The 22,139-nt window shown below is 39.1% G+C and overlaps 1 protein-coding gene across 2 annotated transcripts in view; it reads right to left on the bottom strand.

Annotated features, from left to right (window-relative positions):
* Window positions 1–22,139, bottom strand: part of jp (junctophilin) — a 405,777-nt gene that overhangs the window by 33,224 nt on the left and 350,414 nt on the right. For both annotated transcript variants that reach the window (XM_070087447.1, XM_070087448.1), the window contains exons 8-9: window positions 16,468–16,586; window positions 6,040–6,914 (exon numbers count right to left, since the gene is read on the bottom strand). In XM_070087447.1, the coding sequence (XP_069943548.1) occupies window positions 6,040–6,914; window positions 16,468–16,586 (994 nt within the window). The remainder of the gene's footprint in view (window positions 1–6,039; window positions 6,915–16,467; window positions 16,587–22,139) is intronic.

Raw genomic sequence — 22,139 nt, 5'->3', positions numbered from 1 at the left:
CACCTCTCCTTCCGACAGTATTTAAGTCTCTGCACTGTCGCTTGATCTTCAGATAGTTCCTGACTATGGAACTGAACTTCACCAGGCTGAGGGACTGACAACCTCAAAATTCTACGACTTCAAGGGTAATGGACTGATTACATCGTCTTCACATCTCTACTGTTCCTGCCTACTTTCTGTATTCGACTGAAGAAGCCTACTGTGTAGGCGAAACGTTTCGGAATAAAGTTGCCTAACTGTTGTCTATGTGTCTTACCTACCAAGATTTGAATAGACTGATGCAGTGGTCGGAGAAGTGGCAGATGCAGTTTAATATAGACAAATACAAAGTTCTAAATGTTGGACAGGACAATAACCATGCCACATATAAACTAAATAATGTAGATCTTAATATTACGGATTGCGAAAAAGATTTAGAAGTTCTGGTTAGCAGTAATCTGAAACCAAGACAACAGTGCATAAGTGTTCGCAATAAAGCTAATAGAATCCTTGGCTTCATATCAAGAAGCATAAATAATAGGAGTCCTCAGGTTGTTCTTCAACTCTATACATAATCGGTTAGGCCTCATCTAGATTATGCTTCACAGTTTTGGTCACCGTATTACAGAATGGATATAAATTCTCTGGAAAATGTACAAAGGAGGATGACAAAGTTGATCCCATGTATCAGAAACCTTCCCTATGAGGATAGACTAAGGGCCCTGAAACTGCACTCTCTAGAAAGACGTAGAATTAGGGGGGATATGATTGAGGTGTATAAATGGAAGACAGGAATAAATAAAGGGGATCTAAATAGTGTACTGAAAACATCTAGCCTAGACAGGACTCGCAGCAATGGTTTTAAGTTGGAAAAATTCAGATTCAGGAAAGATATAGGAAAGTACTGGTTTGGTAATAGAGTTGTGGATGAGTGGAACAAACTCCCAAGTACCGTTATAGAGGCCAGAACGTTGTGTAGCTTTAAAAATAGGTTGGATAAATACATGAGTAGATGTGGGTGGGTGTGAGTTAGACCTGATAGCTTGTGCTACCAGGTCGGTTGCCGTGTTCCTCCCTTAAGTCAATGTGACCTGACCTGACTAGGTTGGGTGCATTGGCTTGAGCCGGTAGGAGACTTGGACCTGCCTCGCATGGGCCAGTAGGCCTTCTGCAGTGTTCCTTCGTTCTTATGTTCTTATGTTCTTATATTCCTGTCGACCATGGACTTGCTTGATATAACTTTCTCAACTTTTTGAAAATCAATTGGATGGTTAAAATCTCTCACATGAATAAATAGAGCATTGGAATCTTGTCCAGTTCTAATGCTATATTTATGTTGTTTTAATTTTAGTTCGAGACTTTTACCAGTTTGACCGTAATAAACTTTATCGCAAATTTCACAAGGAATCTTATAGACACATCCGTCAGCATTTTGGGGGGAATTCTTTATCAAAAGTTTTTTTTACTGTATCAGGATTTTTAAATATAACCTTGATATTAAAAGTCTTAAGAAGAGAAGGCATATCAACCAAGTTTTCATGGTAAGGCAGAATCAACATATTTTTAATTGAATAAGGTTGGTTGTCCCTTTCTGGATTGTAAAAAGTATTTCTAGCAATTTTAAAAGATTTATCAATTACGTTTCTTGGGTTTTTTAGATCATTAGCTATTTCATAAATTTTGGATATTTCTTCATCTATGAACTCTGGACTACAAATACGCAAAGCTCTTAAAAACATTGATGAGAAAACCGACAGTTTAACTCAGTCTTGATGTGAAGAATAATAGTTGACATAGGAACAGTTATTTGAAGGTTTTATGTAAATTTTAAATTTGAATTCATTATTACCCTTAATAATTAAAACATCTAGAAAGGTCAATGAGTTATTTTCCTCATTATTCTTTCACAGTGGTTGTTTTGCATATTCTGAAATCACCTGTTTTTTGTGATATTATTGCATATATATATATATATATATATATATATATATATATATATATATATATATATATATATATATATATATATGCAAGGAATTCGCGAGAGCATGCGAAATATACACAAACACTGATCTCTGGCTGAAGGAGACTCGAACCTACGAACCTTAGGACAAGGTACGCAGTGCTTTACCAATCCACCCACACTGGACCAATACCTTGGCGTGTAGCATCCGCTACACGTTTGATCCAAGGCAGCCAGCTTTCAGGGAGAAGGCTTACAGCTTTTTCATCTCATCCCCTGCATGCATCAGCCTTACTAGAGATTTGAACAATGCAATTGTTCAAATCTCTATCTCCTTCAGCCAGAGATCAGTGTTTATATATATATATATATATATATATATATATATATATATATATATATATATATATATATATATATATGTCGTGCCGAATATGTAAAACTGGTCAATTAGCAAGAACTCATTTAAAATTAAGTCCTTCCTGAAATTTTCTCTTATACGTTTAAAGATATATTTTTTCCATTAATGTTAATGTAATAATTTTTAATTTTGCACCAAGAGAATCTTAGAAAACTTACCTAACCTTATTATAACAAGAACAATTTATTTTAACCTAACCCAACTTAATACATTTTAAATACGTTTACAATAATTTAGTACTTACCAAACACAATCAAATATATTTTTTTCGTTAGGTTCAGAATGATTTTGGCGATATTATTGCATACACAAATTTTCACTTGTCCTGTATGGGAATTAATATACATTTGCTATGGATCCCATCACACATTGGATTACTCTTTCATGATAAAGTTGATATGTTAGCCAAGAAGAGTATCCAGAAGGAGAACGTAGAATATAACTTTGGTATAACTGTATCTAGCATTAGGAATAATATTAGGAGAGAAGTAAATAATGAAAATGATTGTTATAGGAATGCAGTTAGAAGCCTGAGTAGATCTATAACCCACTATGATAACATGAACGTAGATAAGTATGTTTATGGAGCAACTTGCAATGTGAACAGACTGACTGATGTTGTAGTGGCCAGGCTTAGGCTTTGTTACAAGTACTTCTGGCAGTTTGGGAGACACACAGATGATGATCAAACTAAATGTAAATTATGTGATCAGGCATATGGTCACTCTCTTGAACACTATGTGCTTAATTGTCCACTTATTGAGGAATACAGAGACAGACAGTATAATAACCTATGTGACATGTCAAGATATCTTATTAATGAAAATAAGATACCAGATATACTAAGCAAATTTCCTAAATTTGCTTGTAACAGATAAGAGAACTATAGATATGTAGATATAAATCCATATGTATTCCTGTTAACCCTTTGGGGCCTAGTTCCTAGGCCTTTTGTGTATCCACATGCTCTCGCGCTACCGTCCACAGGATGGATATGGGGTGCACAATAAACTAGCCACTTCGGTGGCAAAATCTAAAAAAATCTAAGATGAGCGTTGCTATTTAAGCCAAGATCGCAAGTTCTGCCTATTCGGCACGACATATATATATATATATATATATATATATATATATATATATATATATATATATATATATATATATATATATATATTTATATATATATTATATATATATATATATATATATATATATATATATATATATATACATATATATATATATATATATATATATATATATATTTTTATATATATATATATATATATTTATATATATATATATATATATATATATATATATATATATATATATATATATATATATATATTTTCAACAAGTTGGCCGTCTCCCACCGAGGCAGGGTGACCCAAAAAAGAAAGAAAATCCCCAAAAAGAAAATGCTTTCTTCATCATTCAACACTTTCACCACATTCACACATAATCACTGTTTTTGCAGAGGTGCTCAGAATACAACAGTTTAGAAGCATATACGTATAAAGATACACAACATATACCTCCAAACTGCCAATATCCCAAACCCCTCCTTTAAAGTGCAGACATTGTACTTCCCATTTCCAGGACTCAAGTCCGACTATATGAAAATAACCGGTTTCCCTGAATCCCTTCACTAAATATTACCCTGCTCACACTCCAACAGATCGTCAGGTCCCAAGTACCATTCGTCTCCATTCACTCCTATCTAACACGCTCACGCACGCTTGCTGGAAGTCAAAGCCCCTTGCCCACAAAACCTCCTTTACCCCCTCTCTACAACCCTTTCGAGGACGACCCCTACCTCGCCTTCCTTCCCCTATAGATTTATATGCGTTCAATGTCATTCTACTTTGATCCATTCTCTCTAAATGACCAAACCACCTCAACAACCCCTCTTCAACCCTCTGACTAATACTTTTATTAACTCCACACCTTTTCCTAATTTCCACACTCCGAATTCTCTGCATAATATTTACACCACACATTGCCCTTAGACAGGACATCTCCACTGCCTCCAACCGTCTCCTCGCTGCTGCATTTACCACCCAAGCTTCACACCCATATAAGAGTGTTGGTACTACTATACTTTCATACATTCCCTTCTTTGCCTTCTTTATTTATCCTCTTTTTCATAAAATATGTATTACTTATTACCAAATCTCTTCCTACACATAGCTCAATTAAAGGCTCCACATTTACATTTACCCCTAGCACCCCAAATTTACCCACTACTCCCTCCATAACATTTTTACCCACTTTAGCATTCAAATCCCCAACCACCATTATTCTCACACTTGATTCAAAACTCCCCTCGCATTCACTCAACATTTCCCAAAATCTCTCTCTCTCCTCTGCACTTCTTTCTTCTCCAGGTGCATACACGCTTACACATCCAACCTTTATTTTACTCCACATAATCCTTGAATTAATACATTTATAGTCCCTCTTTTCCTGCCATAGCTTATCCTTCAACATTATTGCTACTCCTTCTTTAGCTCTAACTCTATTAGAAACCCCTGACCTAGTCCCATTTAATCCTCTCCATTGAAACTCACCCACCCCCTTCAGCTTCGTTTCAGGACATCCAGCTTCTTCTCATTCATAACATCCACAATCATCTCTTTCTTATCATTTGCACAACATCCACGCACATTCAAACTTCCCACTTTGACAATTTTCTTCTTATTCTTTTTAGTAATTTTTACAGGAAAAGGGGTTACTAGCCCATTGTTCCCAGCATTTTAGTTGACTTTTACAACACGCATGGCTTACGGAGTAAAAATTCTTATTCCACTTCCCCATGTATATATATATATATATATATATATATATATATATATATATATATATATATATATATATATATATATATATATATATATATATATATGGATGAGTTATGGTGAAAATGCTGTACTTTTTGCGTCATTCTACCTCGGTGGAAGACAGCGGTATTAAAAAGTTAGTTAGCTACTGAAAAGGTCATTTTGGTGCTACTGAAAGGTAGCTACGGTGCTGCTTCCCCTCAAGGAAGGTTCCTTGATGTTGGTGAGGGGCTCTTGATTTAGGGAATTGGATCTGTGCCCAGTTCCCCGAATTAAGCCTGAATGCCTTCCACATCCCCCCCCAGGTGCTGTATAATCCTCCGGGTTTAGCGCTTCCCCCTTGATTATAATAATAATAATACGGTGCTGCTTAAATATAGTATCGAAGGTTATTTGTAGTTCTGTTTATTTCTCAACTTTTTTCTTACGACGCTGTTTTACCATTTTCTCCTTTACTGTTAAATGATGGAAAGATGAGAGAAGTAGAGATAGGAAGTTTGACAAATGCAATTCAACTGGAGCCTTGTCATTTTCCTCAGAGAAAATTACGTGGTACTGCAGTTTTTTCACTTAATGAAGAGAGCAAACCAAGTCTAGTTATCTACTTTGAAAACTGGGACCAACTGACTGATAAATATTGTCATTTGGTCTTGCTTAACGCACTAATGGTCTCATAGTATTAAAAAAAATCAGTCAAGAATTAAAATGAAGCTTAATTTATTTTATTACTCTATTAAGAATTATGGATTTTTATCCTTCCCGAGACTCTGGGGAGAGGGATACTTGAAGCACATTATGGCCAGGGAATAAAGAAAATGAGAACATTTACTTACCTTCACTTGCGCCTGCCGCCTCACAATGGGGTTTATGTAAAGTGATTCTGTGCGCTTGACAGTGCCTTGGCCAGGAGTTGGGGGACAAGCTGGGATCTCTTGGCCACAGGCTCGTTGTCGTAGGAGTGCCTCGGCCTCCTGCTGAGTGGATGGGATGGTGTACGGCACTGTGAACCCACCACCAACTGAACCATTCCCAGTAAACAGCGGGGCCTCGCTTGATATTATTGATGGTGGGCGTGATGATCGTCGCGAGCTGCCAGTGATGGGAACAGCAGCCTCGTCTTCGTATACTCCTGAATCCGGTGTCCAATCTTGAGCCGCTGTGCGTTGGGCTGACGGCGCCCGCGACCTCGGATTTATCAACTCCGGCGGTACCGGAGTCTGTCCGCGGGATACGAACCGATCCACTGACCGGTCTCGGGATTGTGCGCGTGATGGGGGTCGGTTGTAGTGATCAAATCGATCATTTATTATATTACTCGAAAAGCCGTATTCATGTCCTCCCCGGCCAACTCCCTTGCCTGTACCACGGCTGGGAGTGCGGCCACGGTCAAAAGCATTACCGATGATGGCATCCTCCTGAGGAAACTGCTGTGAGGCGGGATCGACCACTGGCCCTCCACCTGGGTTCACAGAGGTACGGCGGGATTCCACGTTGTCAGATGGTGGCAGCTCGCCTGCACCATAACTGGTGTAACCGGGACCACCTCCACCACTGGGTGGAGGCGCTATGGAGTCCATATCTTGCGAAGCACCGTGTATAGATTTAGACCGCAAACCAGCGGTGTCTTCCCGCGGGCGCGAGGTTGCTAGTTTGTTTGGATCTGTCTGTCCCACGCGAGCCACCATCTGGGCCTTAATAATGTCCACACCTGCAATAAGAGGTAAGATATCAATCACTAGCATATAGACTAAAACTTATTTCCTTACATTTTTTTTTTAGCCAAGGAATTGCAGATACCCACCCCTTCTAAGAAATAAATTTTATTACTCAGATGTTGTATGACCACGGGTTTAGCGCTTCCTTATGCATATAATGACAATTTATACACTTTTAAACTTAGTTGAATGACTGTAGCCTTGCCAGTGGTTGCAGACGTCTGGGTAACACTTCTCTAGTAAACATTCCAGTAAAACGATACAAAATATGTTTATGTTCAGATATGTTGGTTTTAGCTCTGACTCATACTTTCTTACTCAAGATTCCGAGTTAATTAAAATGCAACTCAGATCATGTTATAAACTCTCAACTCTACATGACATAGTGACGCCACAACATGTGCAAGAACACACACACAACATGTGCAAGAACACACACACAACATGTGCAAGAACACACACACAACATGTGCAAGAACACATACACAACATGTGCAAGAACACACACACAACATGTGCAAGAACACACACACAACATGTGCAAGAACACACACACAACATGTGCAAGAACACACACACAACATGTGCAAGAACACACACACAACATGTGCAAGAACACATACACAACATGTGCAAGAACACACACACAACATGTGCAAGAACACACACACAACATGTGCAAGAACACACACACAACATGTGCAAGAACACATACACAACATGTGCAAGAACACACACACAACATGTGCAAGAACACACACACAACATGTGCAAGAACACACACACAACATGTGCAAGAACACACACACAACATGTGCAGGAACACACACACATGTGCAGGAACACACACACAACATGTGCAAGAACACACACACAACATGTGCAGGAACACACACACAACATGTGCAAGAACACACACACAACATATGCAAGAACACACACACAACATGTGCAAGAACACACACACAACATGTGCAAGAACACACACACAACATGTGCAAGAACACACACACAACATGTGCAAGAACACACACACAACATGTGCAAGAACACACACACAACATGTGCAAGAACACACACACACAACATGTGCAAGAACACACACACAACATGTGCAAGAACACACACACAACATGTGCAAGAACACACACACAACATGTGCAAGAACACACACACAACATGTGCAAGAACACACACACAACATGTGCAAGAACACACACACAACATGTGCAAGAACACACACACAACATGTGCAAGAACACACACACAACATGTGCAAGAACACATACACAACATGTGCAAGACCACACACACAACATGTGCAAGAACACACACACAACATGTGCAATAACACACAAGCAATATGTGCAAGAACACACACACACATGTGCAAGAACACACACACACAACATGTGCAAGAACACACATACACATGTGCAAGAACACACACACAACATGTGCAAGCACACACACACACAACATGTGCAAGAACACACACATATCTACATTCATAATTTTTATTAAAATAAAAGTTTGACCCTGGCTATGTAAGTCAGGGTAAGTTTTAGACATGGTAAAACCTGAAGCTGTGGAACGCTTGAGTGACCCTGTTTAGCAAGTTTTAACAGAGAATAAGTGTGTGTGTAACAACCCAATATATGGTAAACTAAAGCAAATTACTTGACTAAAACAATGAAATTGGTTATCCATTGAGATTAATTTATAGATTCAAATACAATTAAATGTAAAGAGGCATTTAATTATTGGGACTTTTAAATTATTAAAGGCTCTGAGTAAATGCTCTAATTCTATTGACCATAGACTGTCGAAGTCTCAACACATACAAAATGGCGTCAAGATGCATAACAAACCTGTGTGGGAGTGAGTTTCTAACTCCATTACAACTGTAAAGAATATACCTTTAATTATTCAATTTAATTATTCATTATAAAGATATTTATTAATAGGGAAACAACGATGCAAATTCGTTACCAGAGACTAAATGTATTTTAATTCCTGGGAGCAAAATATTTTTGTAAACCTGTAAATGTCTGAGAATGTAATTTTCTGTGTTACACGAGCAACACTGGTACAACATAAGGTATCAGTCACTGGTAGAACATAAGGTATCAGTCACTGGTACAACATAAGGTATCAGTCACTGGTAGAACATAAGGTATCAGTCACTGGTAGAACATAAGGTATCAGTCACTGGTAGAACATAAGGTATCAGTCACTGGTAGAACATAAGGTATCAGTCACTGGTACAACATAAGGTATCAGTCACTGGTAGAACATAAGGTATCAGTCACTGGGAGAACATAAGGTATCAGTCACTGGTAGAACATAAGGTATCAGTCACTGGTAGAACATAAGGTATCAGTCACTGGTACAACATAAGGTATCAGTCACTGGTAGAACATAAGGTATCAGTCACTGGTAGAACATAAGGTATCAGTCACTGGTACAACATAAGGTATCAGTCACTGGTACAACATAAGGTATCAGTCACTGGTAGAACATAAGGTATCAGTCACTGGGAGAACATAAGGTATCAGTCACTGGGAGAACATAAGGTATCAGTCACTGGTACAACATAAGGTATCAGTCACTGGTAGAACATAAGGAATCAGTCACTGGTACAACATAAGATATCATTCACTGGTAGAACATAAGGTATCAGTCACTGGTAGAACATAAGGTATCAGTCACTGGTAAAACATAAGGTATCAGTCACTGGTAGAACATAAGGTATCAGTCACTGGTAGAACATAAGGTATCAGTCACTGGTAGAACATAAGGTATCAATCACTGGTAGAACATAAGGTATCAGTCACTGGTAGAACATAAGGTATCAGTCACTGGTAGAACATAAGGTATCAGTCACTGGTACAACATAAGGTATCAGTCACTGGTAGAACATAAGGTATCAGTCACTGGTAGAACATAAGGTATCAGTCACTGGTACAACATAAGGTATCAGTCACTGGTAGAACATAAGGTATCAGTCACTGGTACAACATAAGGTATCAGTCACTGGTAGAACATAAGGCATCAGTCACTGGGAGAACATAAGGTATCAGTCACTGGTACAACATAAGGTATCAGTCACTGGTACAACATAAGGTATCAGTCACTGGTACAACATAAGATATCATTCACTGGTAGAACATAAGGTATCAGTCACTGGTAGAACATAAGGTATCAGTCACTGGTAAAACATAAGGTATCAGTCACTGGTAGAACATAAGGTATCAGTCACTGGTAGAACATAAGGTATCAGTCACTGGTAGAACATAAGGTATCAGTCACTGGTAGAACATAAGGTATCAGTCACTGGTAGAACATAAGGTATCAGTCACTGGTAGAACATAAGGTATCAGTCACTGGTAGAACATAAGGTATCAGTCACTGGTACAACATAAGGTATCAGTCACTGGTAGAACATAAGGTATCAGTCACTGGTCGAACATAAGGTATCAGTCACTGGTAGAACATAAGGTATCAGTCACTGGTAGAACATAAGGCATCAGTCACTGGTAGAACATAAGGTATCAGTCACTGGTACAACATAAGGTATCAGTCACTGGTAGAACATAAGGTATCAGTCACTGGTAGAACATAAGGTATCAGTCACTGAACGAACATAAGGTATCAGTCACTGGTCGAACATAAGGTATCAGTCACTGGTCGAACATAAGGTATCAGTCACTGGTCGAACATAAGGTATCAGTCACTGGTAGAACATAAGGTATCAGTCACTTGTAGAACATAAGGTATCAGTCACTGGTAGAACATAAGGTATCAGTCACTGGTAGAACATAAGGTATTAGTCACTGGTAGAACATAAGGTATCAGTCACTGGTAGAACATAAGGTATCAGTCATTGGTAGAACATAAGGTATCAGTCACTGGTAGAACATAAGGTATCAGTCACTGGTAGAACATAAGGTGTCAGTCACTGGTAGAACATAAGGTATCAGTCACTGGTAGAACATAAGGTATCAGTCACTGGTAGAACATAAGGTATCAGTCGCTTGTAGAACATAAGGTATCAGTCACTGGTAGAACATAAGGTATCAGTCACTGGTAGAACAAAAGGTATCAGTCACTGGTAGAACATAATGTATCAGTCACTGGTAGAACATAAGGTATCAGTCACTGGTAGAACATAAGGTATCAGTCACTGGTAGAACATAAGGTATCAGTCACTGGTAGAACATAAGGTATCAGTCACTGGTAGAACATAAGGTATCAATCACTGGTAGAACATAAGGTATCAGTCACTGGTAGAACATAAGGTATCAGTCACTTGTAGAACATAAGGTATCAGTCACTGGTAGAACATAAGGTATCAGTCACTGGTAGAACATAAGGTATCAGTCACTGGTAGAACATAAGGTATCAGTCACTGGTAGAACATAAGGTATTAGTCACTGGTAGAACATAAGGTATCAGTCACTGGTAGAACATAAGGTATCAGTCACTGGTAGAACATAAGGTATCAGTCACTGGTAGAACATAAGGTATCAGTCACTGGTAGAACATAAGGTATCAGTCACTGGTACAGCATAAGGTATCAGTCACTGGTAGAACATAAGGTATCAGTCACTGGTCGAACATAAGGTGTCAGTCACTGGTCGAACATAAGGTATCAGTCACTGGAAGAACATAAGGTATCAGTCACTGGTCGAACATAAGGTATCAGTCACTTGTAGAACATAAGGTATCAGTCATTGGTAGAACATAAGGTATCAGTCACTGGTAGAACATAAGGTATTAGTCACTGGTAGAACATAAGGTATCAGTCACTGGTAGAACATAAGGTATCAGTCACTGGTACAACATAAGGTATCAGTCACTGGTAGAACATAAGGTATCAGTCACTGGTAGAACATAAGGTATCAGTCACTGGTAGAACATAAGGTATCAGTCACTGGTACAACATAAGGTATCAGTCACTGGTAGAACATAAGGTATCAGTCGCTTGTAGAACATAAGGTATCAGTCACTGGTAGAACATAAGGTATCAGTCACTGGTAGAACATAATGTATCAGTAACTGGTAGAACATAAGGTATCAGTCACTGGTATAACATAAGGTATCAGTCACTGGTGGAACATAAGGTATCAGTCACTGGTAGAACACAAGGTATCAGTCACTGGTAGAACATAAGGTATCAGTCACTGGTAGAACATAAGGTATCAGTCACTGGTAGAACATAAGGTATCAGTCATTGGTAGAACATAAGGTATCAGTCACTGGTAGAACATAAGGTATCAGTCACTGGTAGAACATAAGGTATCAGTCACTGGTAGAACATAAGGTATCAGTCACTTGTAGAACATAAGGTATCAGTCACTGGTAGAACATAAGGTATCAGTCACTGGTAGAACATAAGGTATCAGTCACTGGTAGAACATAAGGTATCAGTCACTGGTAGAACATAAGGTATCAGTCACTTGTAGAACATAAGGTATCAGTCACTGGTAGAACATAAGGTATCAGTCACTGGTAGAACATAAGGTATCAGTCATTGGTAGAACATAAGGTATCAGTCACTGGTAGAACATAAGGTATCAGTCACTGGTAGAACATAAGGTATCAGTCACTTGTAGAACATAAGGTATCAGTCACTTGTAGAACATAAGGTATCAGTCACTGGTAGAACATAAGGTATCAGTCACTGGTAGAACATAAGGTATCAGTCACTGGTAGAACATAAGGTATCAGTCACTGGTAGAACATAAGGTATCAGTCACTTGTAGAACATAAGGTATCAGTCACTGGTAGAACATAAGGTATCAGTCACTTGTAGAACATAAGGTATCAGTCACTGGTAGAACATAAGGTATCAGTCACTGGTAGAACATAAGGTATCAGTCACTGGTCGAACATAAGGTATCAGTCACTGGTAGACCATAAGGTATCAGTCACTGGTAGAACATAAGGTATCAGTCACTGGTAGAACATAAGGTATCAGTCACTGGTAGAACATAAGGTATCAGTCACTGGTAAAACATAAGGTATCAGTCACTGGTAAAACATAAGGTATCAGTCACTGGTAGAACATAAGGTATCAGTCACTGGTACAACATAAGGTATCAGTCACTGTTAGAACATAAGGTATCAGTCACTGGTAGAACATAAGGTATCAGTCACTGGTAGAACACAAGGTATCAGTCACTGGTAGAACATAAGGTATCAGTCACTGGTACAACATAAGGTATCAGTAACTGGTAGAACTTAAGGTATCAGTCACTGGTAGAACATAAGGTATCAGTCACTGGTAGAACATAAGGTATCAGTCACTGGTAGAAAATAAGGTATCAGTCACTGGTACAACATAAGGTATCAGTCACTGGTAGAACATAAGGTATCAGTCACTGGTACAACATGAGGTATCAGTCACTGGTAGAACATAAGGTATCAGTCACTGGTACAACATAAGGTATCAGTCACTGGTAGAACATAAGGTATCAGTCACTGGTAAAACATAAGGTATCAGTCACTGGTAGAACATAAGGTATCAGTCACTGGTAGAACATAAGGTATCAGTCACTGGTAGAACATAAGGTATCAGTCACTGGTAGAACATAAGGTATCAGTCACTGGTAGAACATAAGGTATCAGTCACTTTACAACATTTTCTCTCTTGCCTTTTATAGACTAAACATCATGACTGATGTTATCAAACATTAAGCCAGACACAGATAACCTGCACATACGAGACTGAAACATATGACGACGTTTCGGTCCCTCTTTAGACCATTAACTAGTCTCACTCAAAAAGTGTAACTAGTTAACAGTCCAAGTCAGACCGAATATATGCTTGTATATGCATGTGTAGTGTGACCTAAGTGCAAGTAGAAGTAGCAAGACATACCTGAAACCTTGCACGTTTATGAGACAGACAAAAGACACCATCAATCCTGCCATCATGTAAAACAATTACAGGCTTTCGTTTTACACTCACTTGGCAGTACGGTAGTACCTCCCTGGGTGGTTGCTGTCTACCAACCTACTACCTAAGAACATATATTTGTTGTCATCATTTGAGAGCGACAAGCCCTCAAGGGTCATTCAGAGCGTGTGGAATGGGATTAGCTGAGATTTGATCTCAGGTAATGTATATATTGTCCATAATACAGTACGTACACAGTGAGCAGCTTTCAGCTGGTTTAATGGTTGCGAACTAATCTGTAATCTCACTCTGGTCCTTAGATTACTGAGGTAAAGTACCCTCCATCAGGAGAGATGATATATTGGTTTCCAACTAACTTGTAATCGCACATCGGTCTCCAGATGATTGGGGTAAAATCCCTCCCACAAGAATTCGGGAAACGGTTAGTGACTGTTAGTCTGATAGCCTAGAAGTAACATGTAATCTTGCCTCGGTTTCCACTTCAATGGGACAAAGTGCTACCCTCAGGCATTCGGTGACTGGTTGATCTCATGGTTTGAAACAGACCTGTAATGTCACTATACAAAAAACAAAAAGGCACAATACCGTGACTGGTACTATACATAAATAACCCACACATAAGAGACAGAAGCTTACGATGACATTTCGGTCCGACTTGGACCATTTACAAAGTCACACTAACACAGGTGAGTGAGGGAGCCAGTGTATATAAAAGAAGGGGGAACAGGGACGGGACCAAGAGAGGTAGAGAAAGTAGTAGTGGTAAGGCTGGTAGTGGAAACATTAGTAGAAGAAACAGAGGTAGTAGAATGTAGGGAGAACAGTTTAGTGGCCAGATAAATGGGACAGAGTGCCTCACACAAGCCTTGCGAAAAACCGGGTCTAAGCTTCTGAACTAGCTTCCAAACTCCCCATGATCCCCGGATCAGTGAGGACAAGATTGGTTTTATGGTTACGAACCATACCACAGAGTGAATCAAGAAGGAAGGTGTGTGAGTTCAACCTCGCTGCTTCCACCTTTACCTTAACGCTTTTAGTCCAGTTGACAGACTTTCACTAGTGAACTTACATCATATCTTCTCTACTCACCGTACATAATTCACTGAGGCTTAACACCTTATATGCTTGATAAAATACAGTGTATGGGCGAAACGTCATTTATGATAAATATTTTCTCTACACAAAGTGTCGTTCTACCACACTTGTCCTAGACAATACCTGACATGAGACACAGAGTGTGTGGGACGCCAGAGACCTGGAGAAGCAGCCAATGGCCGGTACCTCTTCTTGCTTATATACGTGGGAAACGCTAAACAAGTACGAGACATACAGAATCCGGGGAATAAGACGTAAATGGGTTTCATCCAAGGAAGATGATAATTCCAATTCCTTTTATCAAAAGTTCTTAACCAGCAACAACGAACGTTTCTTGAAGAGACTACTGATTAAAGGACTTCTTAAAACCTCTTGAGCAGGCGAAACGTCTCGTCATTACGTTTCGCTCAGCCGCAAGACAAGATATTGAAGTGTATTTGCACTAATGAACATCGGCGAGGATCATTACAGTCTTAACTACAATATATATATATATAAGATTTCGTTCGGGTTTTTAACCCCGGAGGGTTAGCCACCTAGGATAACCCAAGAAAGGCAGTGTGTCATCGAGGGACTGTATGTTCAGTTTCCATTGGGGTCTCCAATATTGTCCCCCAAGATGCGACCCACACTAGTCGACTAACAGTCAGGTACCTATTTGCTACTAGGTGAACAGGACAACAGGTGTAAGGAAACGCGTCGAAATGTTTTCCACCCCGCCGGGAATCGAACCCGAGAGCTTTGCCAGCCATTCCACGGGGTAGTGGCAGTGGTAAGGCTGGCGGTGGGAGCAGTAATAGAAGTACTATTTAATCAAGAGCGGCCTAGGGTCTTTATTAGTGGAAGGAGGCTGTAGCCTCACGCTGCACCCTATCAAGGGAGGTTCCTTGATGCTTGTGAGGGGGGATTATTATTATTATAATCAAGGGGAAGCGCTAAACCCGGAGGATTATACAGCGCCTGGGGGGGGATGTGGAAGACATTCAGGCTTAATTCGGGGAACTGGAGCACAGATCCAATTCCCTAAATCAAGAGCCCCTCACCAACATCAAGGAACCTTCCTTGAGGGGTGTGATGGGGGGAGAGAGTGTTCTCGAACATTAGTTGTCATTATTTTAGGTACACTGTAAGGATAGTGAGGAGACCGCCATGACAGTGATGGTCTCTTGATCGAAGGAATTGATACTGTAGGATGGGTTTAGCGATTCTCAACTTAATAATAATAATATATAAACTACCAGGAAGGCCCGTATGGGAATGTGTGAGCGGAGGATGGTTAATTAATGGGGTTTAAAGCCGTTCAACTGTACGAGGATCATTAAGGCTGCACGTCACCTGTTCATCATACAACAATACTTAAATTTCTGAAACAGTGTTTAAATTAAACTCTCAGTGTATGTTCACTGAGAGATATAAACTTCTCAGTGTATATATCCTGTGTATGAGAGACGAACATGAAGGATGACTAAGAGAGTGTACCGTACCTCGTTGATACACTGTTGAGCTAGAGAGGGAGTGCACCGTACCTGGCTGGTGGAAGTCTGGTGCATACTGTTTAGCAAAGACTCGAGCAACATCAGAATCCTCTCTCGCGTGCACGCCTGAAATATCTGCTTGTTCTGCCTTGCCGCGTGCAGTTGCCGTCCTGTGGGAGGTAACAAGCATTAACCCACATGAGCAACACACGAAAACAAATAAGAAACATAAACACGAACATCTAAACTCTCTTCACCGAGGCAAAAGGACAGTACGCCTGTCAAGGCTAAGGGACTGATTACCATGTCTTCCACTGTCTCTAGTATACTGCTGTAGCTTAGAAATGAACTGAAAAGCCACTGGCTGGCGAGACTTGTTCATAATACACGTTCTTTGTACATGGGGACCAAACCAGGTCCACCTCAGAAGCTGACATGAACTCACAAGAGTACAGTAGATTTCCGTCTTCCGTTGGAGATGCTGAAGATAACATCACTAATGGGAAGAAATAACCACATGATGTTTTCCCCTGTGTGTCATACGCACACACGTGTCTATGTGTGTATAAATAAATAAATGTATATATATATATATATATATATATATATATATATATATATATATATATATATATATATATATATATATATACATATATGTGCAAGGAATTCGCGAGAGCAGGCGAAATATACACAAACACTGATCTCTGGCTGAAGGAGACTCGAACCTACGAACCTTAGGACAAGGTACGCAGTGCTTTACCAGTCTACCCACACTGGACAATACCTTGGCGTGTAGCATGCGCTACACGTTTGATCCAAGGCAGCCAGCTTTCAGGGAGAAGGCTTACAGCTTTTCATCTCATCCCCTGCAGAGATCAGTGTTTGTGTATATTTCGCCTGCTCTCGCGAATTCCTTGCATTGTTCAAATCTCTAGTAAGGCTGATGCATGCAGGGGATGAGAAGAAAAGCTGTAAGCCTTCTCTCTGAAAGCTGGCTGCCTTGGATCAAACGTGTAGCGCATGCTACACGCCAAGGTATTGTCCAGTGTGGGTAGATTGGTAAAGCACTGCGTACCTTGTCCTAAGGTTCGTAGGTTCGAGTCTCCTTCAGCCAGAGATCAGTGTTTATATATATATATATATATATATATATATATATATATATATATATATATATATATATATATATATATACGTCGTGCCGAATAGGCAGATCTTGCGATGTTGTTAGGTAAGACACATATGCAACAGTTAGACAACTTTATTCCGAAACGTTTCGCCTACACAGTAGGCTTCTTCAGTTGAATACAGAAAGTAGGCAGGAACAGTAGAGATGTGAAGACGATGTAATCAGTCCATCACCCTTGAAGTCGTAGAATTTGAGGTTGTCAGTCCCTCAGCCTGGAGCAGTTCAGTTCCATAGTCAGAAACTATCTGAAGATCAAGCGACAGTGCAGAGACTTAAATACTGTCGGAAGGAGAGGTGCAGAGTAGTAGTAGTAGTGAAAAATGTAGCCACTGAGAGGTCATGTCCCTCTCAGATCCAACCCTTTTTCACTTGAAAAGCTTGTCCAAGGTGTTTTCTGTACCAAGATGCCATGTGTTGCAGTGTCTGACAGGATGAACATCAAAATGGTATACAATACCGACAGGTTGTTAGGTAAGACACATATGCAACAGTTAGACAACTTTATTCCGAAACGTTTCGCCTACACAGTAGGCTTCTTCAGTCGAATACAGAAAGTAGGCAGGAACAAAAGAGATGTGAAGACGATGTAATCAGTCCATCACCCTTGAAGTTGTAGAATTTGAGGTTGTCAGTCCCTCAGCCTGGAGCAGTTCAGTTCCATAGTCAGGAACTATCTGAAGATCAAGCGACAGTGCAGAGACTTAAATACTGTCGGAAGGAGAGGTGCAGAGTAGTAGTAGTAGTGAAAATGTAGCCACTGAGAGGTCATGTTAGTTCCTGACTATGGAACTGAACTGCTCCAGGCTGAGGGACTGACAACCTCAAATTCTACGACTTCAAGGGTGATGGACTGATTACATCGTCTTCACATCTCTACTGTTCCTGCCTACTTTCTGTATTCAACTGAAGAAGCCTACTGTGTAGGCGAAACGTTTCGGAATAAAGTTGTCTAACTGTTGCATATGTGTCTTACCTAACAACCTGTCGGTATTGTATACCATTTTGATGTTCATCCTGTCAGACACTGCAACACATGGCATCTTGGTACAGAAAACACCTTGGACAAGCTTTTCAAGTGAAAAAGGGTTGGATCTGAGAGGGACATGACCTCTCAGTGGCTACATTTTCACTACTACTACTACTCTGCACCTCTCCTTCCGACAGTATTTAAGTCTCTGCACTGTCGCTTGATCTTCAGATAGTTCCTGACTATGGAACTGAACTGCTCCAGGCTGAGGGACAGACAACCTCAAATTCTACGACTTCAAGGGTGATGGACTGATTACATCGTCTTCACATCTCTACTGTTCCTGCCTACTTTCTGTATTCGACTGAAGAAGCCTACTGTGTAGGCGAAACGTTTCGGAATAAAGCTGTCTAACTGTTGCATATGTGTCTTACCTAACAACCTGTCGGTATTGTATACCATTTTGATGTTCATCCTGTCAGACACTGCAACACATGGCATCTTGGTACAGAAAACACCTTGGACAAGCTTTTCAAGTGAAAAAGGGTTGGATCTGAGAGGGACATGACCTCTCAGTGGCTACATTTTCACTACTACTACTACTCTGCACCTCTCCTTCCGACAGTATTTAAGTCTCTGCGCTGTCGCTTGATCTTCAGATAGTTCCTGACTATGGAACTGAACTGCTCCAGGCTGAGGGACTGACAACCTCAAATTCTGCGACTTCAAGGGTGATGGACTGATTACATCGTCTTCACATCTCTACTGTTCCTGCCTACTTTCTGTATTCGACTGAAGAAGCCTACTGTGTAGGCGAAACGTTTCGGAATAAAGTTGTCTAACTGTTGCATATGTGTCTTACCTAACAACCTGTCGGTATTGTATACCATTTTGATGTTCAGATCTTGCGATCTTGGCTTAAATAGCAACGTTCATCTTGCCATATAGGACAAGCGAAAATTTGTGTATGCAATAATTTCGCCAAAATCATTCTGAACCTAACGAGAAAAATATATTTCACTGTGTTTGTTTAGTATTAAATTATAGTAAACAAATCTAAAATATATTTAGTTGGGTTAGGCTAAAATAAATTGTTCTTGTTATAATAAGGTTAGGTATGTTTTCTAAGATTCTTTTGGTGCAAAATTATAATTTTTTACATCATCATTAATGAAAAAAAATATATCTTTAAACGTATAAGAGAAAATTTCAGAAAGGACTTAATTTTAAATGAGTTCTTGCTAATTGACCAGTTTTGCATATTCGGCACGACATATATATATATATATATATATATATATATATATATATATATATATATATATATATATATATATATATATATATATATATATATATATATATATATATATATATATATATATGTATATATATATATATATATATATATATATATATATATATACATATGAGATATATGTCGTGCTAAATAGGCAAAATTGCGATTTTGGCTTAAATAGCAAGGCTCTTCTTGCCGAATAAGGCAAGCTAAAATTTGTGTATGCAATAATTTCGCAAAAATTATTCTGAATCTATCGAAAAATGTATATTTTTTTTGTGTTTGTTTATTACTAAATTATTGTAAACTTATCTAAAATATATTTAGTTGGATTAGGCTACAAAATTATTAATTTTTACATTGACATAAATGAAAAATATATCTCTATACGTATTAGAACATAAGATAATTTTTTTAAAAAGGACTTAATTTTGAATGAATTCTTGCTAATTGACCAATTTTACCTATTCGGCACTACATTATATATATATATATATATATATATATATATATATATATATATATATATATATATATATATATATATGTATATATATATATATGTGTGTGTGTGTGTGTGTGTGTGTGTGTGTGTGTGTGTGTGTGTGTGTGTGTGTGTGTGTGTGTGTGTGTGTGTGTGTGTGTGTGTGTGTGTGTTTATTTATTAAGGTCTTTCGTGATTGTTCACATTATCAAGAATCAAAGATAATGTGAGAAATCATCTAATTGCTGGAACACTGCTGTGTTTTACTGTGATTATATTGTTGATTAAGATATTATCTGTTTCATGTGAAGAGTGAGACAAGTGTTTCACACATAGGAATCCTTACTGACAAAAAGTTTCACTTGCTTGGCAGGCTTCATCAGTCAAATACGATGATTACAAGACTGGAGATAATAAAAGTATAGAGGAAATAAAGTGATCAGTACCTCTCTCTCTCTCTCTCTCTCTCTCTCTCTCTCTCTCTCTCTCTCTCTCTCTCTCTCTTTCACACACACATACACACACACACACACACACACACACACACACACACACACACACACACACACACACACACACACACAAATAGATGGGATTTTGATGAGCTGGAGAGAGGAGACAGAGGAGAAGCAAAAGACTACTCAATAGGAACACTTCAGTCTGGAGGTTCCAAGGTGGTAATTGCAGTGATGTATAACCCACCACAGAATAGCAGGAGGCCAAGGCAAGAATATAATGAGAGTAATAGAACGATGGTTGACACACTGGCTGAAGTGGCCAGAAGGGCTCATGTGAGCAGGGCAAAGCTATTGATCATGGGTGACTTCAGACACAATGAAATCGATTGGGAGAACTTGGAGCCACATGGGGGCCAAGACATGTGGAGGGTTAAGACAGTGGTTCCCAAACTGGGGGTAAATTACCCCCTGGGGGTAATTTAACCATTTTTGGGGGGTAATGGAGGGGTGACAGAAAAAAAGTTATGAATTCTGAAAATCAAGAAAACAATGCGGTACCCGGTATGAGGATTATTGTTAACTTTGTCTTAGTATATAAAGTTGTAAAGTAAACCTATTATAAGTAAGTAATAAAGTTAAACCAAATAACAATAAACATCAAAAACTAATATACAGTATTAGAAAAGAAGAAATATATAGCTAAGTGTGTGGAAACCCAAAAGTATTTTGACAAGTATGCTTCAGGACAAAAGTCACTCAGTAGCCCAGATCGACCTGTCCAGTACGCGTCACTCACTTCCTGAGGCTGCCTCTATTTCACACTGTCAGTTTATCTGTGAGCATCAGCCGAGGTAGACATAAGCTGGTATGTATGTGTCCTGCCCTGTGCAGTATATAGTTAGTATTTACCCACTGTTACTGTGAATTTGTAGCTATTATTAATTATATATATAATGTATGTGTGGTTCTTACGTTTTCAATGGTTTTGCTAGGATTAGCAGAGTATGCGAGGCTGTATACGTTCACGTTTAGCCATATATATCAATAATAACAACATTTTGTGAAAGGGGTAACATGCTTTATGTGGCATGTTAAATTGGGTAACAAGCTGAAAAAGTTTGGGAACCACTGGGTTAAGATGATGGAGGTGGTAATGGAAAACCTCATGTACTAAAACGTAATGGACACTACCAGAGAGCTAGGAGAGGATGAACAAGCAAGAAGAGATCTTCGTTCACCCAAAGGTGTAGAGGCTAAAACCTAGTGCGCTAAAGAATGGAAGAAGTATAGAAGGCAAAGGACCCAGGAGAATGAGAGCAGTC

This window comes from Cherax quadricarinatus, chromosome 22, assembly GCF_038502225.1.
Source record: "Cherax quadricarinatus isolate ZL_2023a chromosome 22, ASM3850222v1, whole genome shotgun sequence".
Classification (NCBI taxonomy): domain Eukaryota; kingdom Metazoa; phylum Arthropoda; class Malacostraca; order Decapoda; family Parastacidae; genus Cherax; species Cherax quadricarinatus.
Note: the sequence above shows the minus strand (reverse complement) of the source record. Positions and strands in the feature narration are given on the sequence as shown.